We start from the raw sequence: 10234 nt of genomic DNA on the forward strand, positions 1-10234 counted from the left end.
TGCTGGCTTCAAAATAAATGCTCCCATACTGAGTCATCGTATGGTTCTGGGAAAGATAATAATGTCGTTCTGTGTCTTCCTGTGTTTGTTCAGATGACTCACCAGTAGCTTGGACATCTGTGATTCGACGGAAGATGAGACTCGCTCAGTTTGTCAGACTTGTCATTGCCTGTAAGGATTGCTACTGTGGGTGCCCAAGACACACTGACATGGACAACAAACTATAGTGAGCCATGTTCGCTGCTTATTGCACAGTACGCCAACTAAAAACACCAACAACATAGATTATCGTTTAGTTTGTTTTGAATGGCTCTCGGTTGATAACCAGTGCTGATGATGTCACTGGGCGAGCAGTCTCAAAAGTGGTTTCCAACCCATGTCCAAGCCACTGTTCTTCAAGCAACCAGTTTACAGCCCAAGGGCAAAAATGGCACCAATGATGCCTACACTATCATCCAGCTGGGCAAGGAGAAGTACTCAACGTCGGTGGCAGAGAAGACGCTTAACCCTGTCTGGAGAGAGGAAGCCTCGTTTGAGTTACCTGGTTTACTTTTGGAGGGCAACCCAGAAGTATATGAACTCTGCCTTATCGTGATGCACCGGTCCTTGGTTGGGATGGACAAGTTCCTCGGTCAGAGGTCCATCAACCTGAATGGCATCTTTGATGACAAGCAACGGAAGAAAACTGAGTAAGTATCATATACTGTCGCATTTTAAGTCCCAAGTTCACCACCTCAAGGCACATTCATAGCAATCCATTCATTTAAAATTGTGTCTGTTACTGTTTTACTCTTCTGCCGCAGGCTTCAGGCAGAATGTGCAGGAGAAAAATGTGCGAACCACCCCTCCAAAATGGCAATTTCTCAAAACGCATTCAATTTCTTTGTGTTTATTCAAGCCAATATGAAGTATAACATTAAAATAGAAAATGACATTTAAGAAGACCAGCATGATGCCATTCATCATCCCTCTGTTATCCATGCAGTCACAGTAATTTACATTTGGACACTAAGATGAGTGTGTTGTGTGTAGTACATTTCATACGACTTCAACATCACATGTTCAGTATTTGAGCTCTTTTATATCAGGCACCTACTTTGCAACTCCAACTCACAGTCATGCGCCAACACTGACTGGACTTTTGTGAGGAAGTGGAAACTATTTGTGCGACTATTCCAGTCATAAGTGGATTACAGCAGAACCTAAAATAGCTGGGTTTTTTCTACATGTGTTTTTGCCATATCAGGTTACACATAATAGTGTGTGTGTGTGTTTGCAATTAAGTTCATGACCAAACTCCTGCACACCAGGATTTAAATTAAATTGCATTGTCCTTTCATTGTCTTTATACACTTGTTTTAGAACTTTATTTTATTAGACAGACAAGTTTTAATTAAAGGACAGGCATTTTTTTCTTATTATTTTGTAGCCCAGTAGGTGAACTAGTCTCCCAGTTCTTCAGTTTTAAACTATCTAACACAACTACCACAGATGAGCTTAAAGTCTGTGCTCAGTTAGTGACGACAGATTGGCTGAACCTTTCGATATTGTCGACACTATCGTTTAAGGTGCAGCAATGAATCGGCCTACATTGTTGGCAGATTGCTTTTAGCTTAATCACTGACATGGTGAGCAACAGTTGGCCTAATTGATACTAGCAGAGCTGGCTAAACATGTCTCGTAGGCCACTCCTGTACACACAATTGTTTTCAAAGGTGTGTGAATAATAGAGGGCTGCCCTTTTCCCACAGACAAAGGGACCTGGGTTTGAATCTTGTCCGGTTCTTTGTACAGTATACTTATTCTCCTCGTGTTCTCATTTTTGTCTGGGGGGGTTGGAGGCAAGGCAGGTGAAGTGGAGAGTCTCTAAAGGGCTGATATTGATTTCAAAGTGAGTCAGCCCTTTTATTAACATGTGACCTGTCCATGTGGTTTACCTTCACTGACTGTATGACAAGCTTGAGCGTGAATTACACTTTCTGTGCCGCCATAGCTTGAAAAGGCTGTGTTATATTAGGCTGAACTTGGAGGCATTGACCCTGACAAGTTCAGCACACACACACGTTTATCAACCCTGCAATAAGCACACAGGAACAAAACAACCAAACTGGATCCGGTGCTAATTAGCTCCCTGCATATTTCAACATTAGCGCACTTCCTCTTTGCCCATCAGTTGGGAGAATCACAATATGTTCTAATCAGTGTGGATGGGTTTTATTTGTTTAAGGAGCCTGAGCCGATGCACCTTGAGGCCGTGCCCTTTTTTTTTTTTTTATAGCAGAGGCTCTGTAATGGATATGCTCTTGTTGCTTGTTGGCCTAATCCCACACTGCAGGCATACTCAACAATGACGTCTGGGACCCTCGATGCCGTATCCACGCTCCACACTGGGTCTGTGTTTGCCGCGGCCCATACGCAATGTTTTTGAACTGACATATTGGGGAGGAAAGCCCGTCCTGATATCTGAGTGGCCAGCCCATAATTATCGCACACCTGTGTTTGTTGATTGTGAGGAGTTTCCCAGCGGTCCAGGCACGAGTGGGAGGATTGTGGCTCCAAGCACAGGGAGGTTTATCTTGGCCTTGAGACACACGTGAGGTGCAGCCCCGGCCCCACGGCAGCGGCATGCTGTGGCTGCTGATCAGACTGAGCACAGCGCACAGCCTGGGAATCGGACTCGGCAAGGCCTTTCAAGACGGGGCTCCCGAGCCGCGAGCTAGATGGTTTAGGATAGCGTTTAACAGCTGCGTTTAAAAACAAACAAAAACACAACAACTGGCGACAGATATTTCATGCTGGAATTCAAGGGATACTACAAATAACTACAAATATCCAATAAGTCATGGAAGAAATATCAGTAATTGTGTGAAAACAAAGAAAATATTTGCAAATATGTGTTGAATCTGAGCAAAATGTTAAATCGGTTCACTTTAAGGGGTCTTCCAGAAAGAAAAAAACTGTTTATAATTAGAACAATTGATTATATTGATCAACTGCAACATGATGGAGGTGGGTGAGGGCAAATATATTGATGGGACCATCGTTGCAAATTAACTCCCCAGATTAATGCATCAAAAGCAGACAGAATACATGGACTCGTAGTTGTTTCATCCTGATGCTGGTCTCTTAAAGGACATCGTCACCAGCCCTGCAACACTGAGGATATGTCTCATTAGCATGTATGAACTGTTGGGTTGTCCTGCGACGGGGCTTTGCAATTTCCCAATTGCCCATCGTTGCATTTCTGAACAAAGGCCAGATTTGTGCAAATGCCACTTTATTTCGCTCGGAGTGAAAGCATAAATCCCATTACTTCCAGTTGAAAAAGCAGAGAGGTTAAACAAATAGGAGCCCAAGAGCAGCCTGAAATGGTCTATATTATTCAGCAGCGGGCTATTTCTTGTGTTCAGTTTTCAAAGAATAATGTTTATCCCCTGAATGATAAATTGTACTCTCACTCGTGTCAAAAAAAGTTCACGCGATTTAAGCCCCTTGCATTTGTGTGTAGCTTTTGGATTAGTCTGCTCAAATTAGCCTTTTCAGTGATGTCCACAATGAAGTAGGTAGAGCACATTAGAAAGAATGTGGGCTGTTTTTTCCTTTTGTCACTTTGTTTGATAGTGTAAAGACTTTTGCCACACTCTGACTTTGTAAACCTGTCTTCCTGAATTATGCTGAATTACGAGTAATCAACGCAGAAGACTTGATATAAATTGTCTCATTGAATTTGCTACGCCTAAGCGTGTGTCCTCCACTCTCATTGCAGCTGGTACTCCTTGGAGTCGAAGCCGGGGAAGAAGAGGAAAGAACGAGGCCGCATCCAAGTAAGCATCCAGTTCATGAGGAACAACATGACGGCCAGCATGTTCGACCTCTCCATGAAGGAAAAGCCCCGCTCGCCCTTTTCTAAGCTCAAGGACAAGATGAAGGGCCGCAAACACGACGGCGGCTTCAGCGACGCGTCTTCCGCCATCCTGCCGCGCTCCGTCATGTGCGACTCGGAGCCAAACCAACAGTCCTCGGCCCAAGAACCACAACCCCCGCCTGAAGCAAAGCCCAAGAGGCCGCTACTCGCCGGGGCCCAGAAACTCTCTGCGGCCCATTCCATGTCGGATCTCATCGGGACCCACTTTCGGCCCAAACTGGATTCCATGAACTCCATCGAAGAGACTGGTGAGGACCAGAGCTTCTGCTCTTCACACTTGTCGCAACCGTTTGTTTCAATATTTTTAACTTGTAATTTTTTGCTTGTATTGCTGCTTGACACATTGATAGTGATCCTCTACTAAGTCAAGTCACTAGTGGTCAGTGAGTCGTTATCTTCTCATATTTTCATTTTTAAGGATGGAGGACAGTGGTACAAGAAACAGACTGGTGTCTCAGGTGCATATGAGGATGAAAGGCCTCATTCTTAAGCAATAAAATGACACTGAGCAGCATTATTATTACACTATTTTTCATTGTTGTTTAATGTCTCTTAACACAAAGGTTCAGTCTACCTGCTCTAAATTATTCTTAACGTGGGACACTGTTGCAATGTCTCGTGGCCATCAGTAGAGGTCGATAGAAGTCACAGAGCAATGGGGATGTATAGATAGTTACAGTAAAAGGTCTATAAACCTGAAGTAAATTAGATAGTTAGGCTATTCACATCCTTCATAGGGATCTGTGTGTGGCCTTTATTGATCTCTGATGCTAACCAGGATAAGATCGGCCTCCTCTTTGGCCCTCTGTCCTTGACTTGCTGTAGCTGTAATCACTGCAAACAATAGTCCCGGATGTTAAAGACAATAATATAGAGATCGAACACAATTGTCTCATAATGATGACGATAATAGTAATGCTGTTTCGCTTTTTGTTTTCTGAGCTGAAATGCCGTTGGCTGCTCACTTGCGCTGTCCTGCATTGTGTAGCAACCAAAAAAGCTTAAGGATGGGCAAGAATGGGTTGGACTGCAATGTCTTTAGTTATCATTATGAATCCCTATCTGGGGATGACAGGTATTGATTAGCGATCAGGTTATTTGCTAATGAATGGGATACGTTGTGGTAATTTTGTGCTGAAGCAGTAAAATTCATACTTTTTCCAGAATTGTTTGCTATCCATTAAATGTACAAATGGTCGTAGAAGTCAGTAATCATTACTGAACTCGCTGCCCGCTCCACCTTGACTGTCTGATCTCCACTGCACAGCTATCGGAGGCAGTATAGTTATCAGGCGTCTTTGTTATTATTCAGATTGGCATGCAGAGGAGGGGAACTTATCCAAAGCACTGTGGGAGGGACACAATAGCAGATTTGGAGGTTATAAATAATATAACAAAGTGTCCTTACTGCTCCAACAAAATGTTGCTTCGGTTGTGTGGGTTTAGCTGGAAGAGCCACAAGATCAACTTGGAAAATAACTAAAACAATGCAAATGTTTGCATCATCTCAAATTCACGGATAATCATAAAACAAAATGAAACAAAACGGTAACATATTTGGTCATTAAGAATAAAAAATGTGATGAGTGACGTTCATAGATATGTATTTTTACCGTTATGACGTCATGCGTTGATGTGCTGCTTTTGGTTTCTCCTCCCGGGAGCACAGGCGGTCCTCACAGGCGTTCCCAGAGCGAGATGCCAGGCTACCAGGATGGAGAGGCACACAGTGACCCTTTCACTGATATCAGTGACACCCTGCCACAGAAGTATGCCACGCTCCCACGCAACCGCAACCCGTTTGAGGGGGAGCAAGGGCAGCTGTGGGACCGGGCAGAGCGGAAGGAGAAAAAGGAGAAGGTCAGCCTACTGGAACGCGTGACGGGAAAGAAGGAAGGTCGCAAGACCAACAACGCGGGGCGTTCGGGCAGCTCTGGGGACCTGCGTTCCCCCAACCCCTTCAGCGGAGACTCGCAAGGAGACACGAACCCGTTCATCTCCAACTACAAAGCCGTGTATGTATCTATGTATGTTTGTTTCATCAAAATGAAAACACAGAACCCAGCTGTCCTCCAGAACACCATTCACTCACAAAACATTTTCCACAAGGTTGTTTCTGGTTTTCTTATATACTCCATTCATTAATCACCAAGTACACAATCACCTTTTACAAAATACAATTTAAAAGATAAAAAATTACCATAAACACAAAAGAATATTTCAGGCACCTTTTCAGAAACTAGTTTTAGCAAGTATTATTCCTTATTAACCCTTAAATGGGGTGGGAGGAGGTTGAATGCCCATTTTACATTTAAAATGAATATATTGTTCTTTTTAACAGTTCAAATATGTTTGTTTTAAATATAACATATTTAAATCTCTTATCTGTCAATATTATGACCCTATTCGTAATTATTATAAAGTCAATTAGCAGTAGACCTCAACATCCAACCCATCACTTAGTTTCCCAAATAATTAGTCAAAAACGTCAGTTCTTTGAGATCAAATATTATCCAGGAGACGCTACGATAAATGACCTCGCGTCCTATTGGCTCATGTATCCCTCTTAGCCTTAGAGCTTCTCATTTAATATTCCAGAATACTTCCTCCAGAGGGAGCAACTCTGTCTGGTATACTTAAATATCCAATACATGTCTTTTGTCCATCTCACATCAATGGACATTTATGAGACACTTGTTTGGTGTATTTGAATTGGTGTATTTTTTTATATATATATATATATATTTTATTTGCCTCCATGCACGTGACTAGAGTCTGCAGTCAGCACGTGTACAGCAGAGGTTCTTAGATGTTTGTAGCATCTCACTCTTGATCATATTTCATAAATCGTCCCGAAACGTGACCTTGATACCCCATGAGACAACCACCACTATATTGCAGGATATTGGTTACAGCATTCTCACAAAGTTCCAAATACCTTGCTGATTGAAATCTCTCGTTCTGTTGCTGAGTATTGTTGTTCAAATGTTTCCACCGAGCTGGTTACATCTCCTCCCCGTGTCCCACAAAGAGTTGGTGAGCGCCGGGGCTAAGTTCTGGTTTATCAGAGGGGAAGGTGTCATTAGTGGCTCTTTAGAGAGCCCGGGCTTGATAACGAAGTCCTCTGAGCTATAGTAATGAGATCCTCTGCAGAGATAGACCACCCAATTAACCACTTATCTCTGTGGGCACCAGTCCATCATCTTTACTGCTTCCTTTGCCGTACTGTAGCTCAGTGGTCATTCATAATGTGGTGAACACAAAAAGGTGTTTTTTAATTTCTTAATAAGCTAAGCCAGTCACCCTAAATATCCAAATGTGCTTTATCTGCACAGATAGACACCTTATAGCCTCTTTATTACTAGAGTGGTGATAATTATACCAGAAATAGTCACTCCAATGCCTTCATGTGAATACTGACTTCCCTTTTTGATTGCTTTGCAGTGATAAGAAGTCAAAAGGAAATGAACACATCACGTTTGGCCAGAAGAAGAAGGACGTCTATGGCAGGAAACCGGTACGGTACACAGCACCAGCCTCCTCGTGAAGGACGATTTGATTTGTTCGGTGAAACTGTTGTGTCGCCGGTTTTACCTGACAAAAGATTGAGAATTTAAAAGAAAGAAGATGTGACCCCAGCGGTTGCGACTGTGTCATTACTTCCTGGTGTCATGTAGATTTTAGATTTTTTTTTTTTTTTTTTTTTTTTTTTTTTTTTTTAAATTGTGAACTCTTAACTTTTCATGTGACATCACAGCTGGTGACATTGATCTCTGAGGCCTCTGAACATTCCGATTTGCCATTCAGCTAATTAGCAGCTGCACCCATCGGTCATCATGTCTGATCTGATCATAATTTGAAGTGGTGTGAAATTTCGGTCGGGAAGGTCAGTCATAGTTGTGTGTTGCATTTTTCTGTAATTGGAGTTTGTTTGTGGAAAAACGCAGATTTTTTTTTTTATTTGATTTTTTTACTTAAATTACTTTTTCTTTTTTACCCTTCGCAGTTTTGATTTTCTGAAGAGAAAAAAAGCCCGCCCTTAAATCTGCACGCTATTACGCAGCAAAATTGGTATTTATGAAGGAGCGAAGGGAGCTGCAGCTAAAGTGATGCCTAAATGAGAAAGAGAATGCTGATAATAGCTTTCCTCACCTTTCTTTGTGGGTGTTGAGGGCTGTCGGTATCCACACATGTGCCCCCCGCGCACGCCGCAGTGCCTCGCAGAAATGGCAGCTCCCATTTCCTCCGCTTCAAGGCCCTAATTAACCACATACGGGGAGGGGGGTGGCTGGGGGGTGGGGGGGGGCAGTGAGAGATTTCAAAGGACTGAGCTTTTAGATTCTCAAAGCTGAGCTCATTAGAAACTGTAATGACACAACTGGAGAATGCCAAGTGTGCGCCTTATCTTCCCCTCACGACTGATCGCAGAAAAACGGTCATCATTACTTTGCCAATTCATGGTCATTTCCAGGCCTTTGTCACCAGCCACTAAAGCTCCTGATTGTTATGCTGTGCGCGTATGAGAGAGCGAGAACACGAGCGAGCGAGAGCGTGTGCACGTACACATGCTTTGTATGTGACACCAACATCCATATGGCCATCAGTTCTCTAATTCCCTCTCGGATGGCTAAAGTGCAGTATTTCTCGGAGAGATGCTTTTTTTTTTTTTTTTTGTGTGTGTGTTGTACGCGAGGAAACGGGTTACCTTGCTCTGTTCTCGAAACCCCGCCGTACATTGGACATTTAATCTCGGTGGCAAATATTTCATTTTGGTTCGTGTCGCCCTGCGGTAGCCTCTACGCGGTTCCAAGCGATAAGATACCTGGTAAGCAGTCACGGCTCCGGCTCCCTCTGCATTGTCTTTACCCAGCGGTAGAGGCTTGACTGGTGCATGGGAGTGGAAGCTGATAAGTGTGGTATTTTAAACAGGGCGAAGGCTTTGCTGCTCTATCCGTCCGGGGGAGGATGCCCAGCACCGAAGCGATAAAGTGGCCCCTCATTAAAAACGATTACAGCTCCTCTCGTAGACGCGCAATACGATCTGCACATACCGTCCCGCGCTGCTCCGTCCAAATAGGTTGTCCTCAAAGAGCCAAGCTGGGCTTGGGTTGCATCCTTATTTTGGTATTTATTAGCCTGACCTTTAATTGCAGAAATATGCAGCCTGGCATTTCCACCACCTTCAGAACAAAGATCCCCTTTTTTTGGGGGTGGGGGGAGGCAAATCTTTATTGTTAATGATTTCATGCTTTTATGTGCTTGAAACTAAAGTAAAAAGAGAACAACTTTCTCAATATGTTAGCTGCGTGTAAAAGTTAAGTCCCATTTCTCATTATGAACACTGTTGTACATTGTATTGGATCATAACATATGCCGTAGAAATCATTGACACGTCAGGCGCTAAATCCCTCAAGAGTCGTCACGTCTTAATAAAAACTCTCAATTAGCCTTCGTTAGCGACAGAGAACCAGAGACAAACACCTGACGGTTAATGTCGCGTTAGGCCAACACGTCTAATTAGTCCGCTTTTCTCAGTTGCACTGTGAGAGAACTCTGTTATCAGAGACTGGCATTTCATAGATCATTCAACCATTTTATTATACCCATTATATGAAGATGACTGAGCATGTAGTGTGTAAAATGGAATGGGGTTGGATTGAGCATTTCCCTGTTTCCCTGTTTTCAGGAGGCGAAACGGGAAAGTGCTCTCGCCTACAGCAATCTGTCCTTCGATGAAGTTGTGCAGGATCTCATCAAGCAGAAGGAAGTGGTGAAAAAGAAGGACGCCCACATCAGGGAGCTGGAGGACTACATCGACAACCTACTCGTGCGCGTCATGGAGGAGACGCCGAGCATTCTACGGACACCCTATGAGCCGAAAAAGAAGGCGGGTAAACTGAGTAAAAAGTAGAAGGAAAAGATGCCGGATGAAAAAAAATAATGTAGTGATGAAGGTTTAGCTGTAGCTCATGCATCAATATCATGTGGTAAAATCGGTGGGATAGGAATGGGATTGATTAAAGCCAAATTAATGATTAATGTCTTTGCTTTAGAACATTTTTATTCAATGGATGTAGTTTTTATATACTTTATTTTTTGTCAATGCATTAGATATTTCTGGAACATGCAGGTACTTCGCCTCATTGATTTGATTCGCATCAAATTGAATCAGAAATTTGGTAAAATATTGGGTTTAGCTGTATAGTTTGCACTTGTGAACCCACAGAAGTCTGTTGCACACACAGCTGCCACCGGCAGCCTTTAACGTGCAAATGCAGCCAAATTGGTGTTGACCAGATGACGCAGTCG

The 10234-nt window shown here is 43.2% G+C and overlaps 1 protein-coding gene across 1 annotated transcript; it reads left to right on the top strand.

Moving 5' to 3' along the window:
• Positions 1-333: 333 nt before the first annotated feature.
• rab11fip2 (RAB11 family interacting protein 2 (class I)) lies at positions 334-9836 on the top strand (the record flags this gene model as incomplete). Its single annotated transcript, XM_079229899.1, has 5 exons — positions 334-689; positions 3767-4173; positions 5595-5940; positions 7370-7442; positions 9612-9836. The coding sequence occupies 5 exons, from the start codon at positions 334-336 to the stop codon at positions 9834-9836; spliced, it is 1407 nt and encodes a 468-aa protein (XP_079086025.1).
• Between the last annotated feature and the right edge of the window lie 398 nt (positions 9837-10234).

This window comes from Taurulus bubalis, assembly GCF_910589615.1.
Source record: "Taurulus bubalis genome assembly, chromosome: 14".
NCBI classification, from domain to species: Eukaryota; Metazoa; Chordata; class Actinopteri; order Perciformes; family Cottidae; genus Taurulus; species Taurulus bubalis.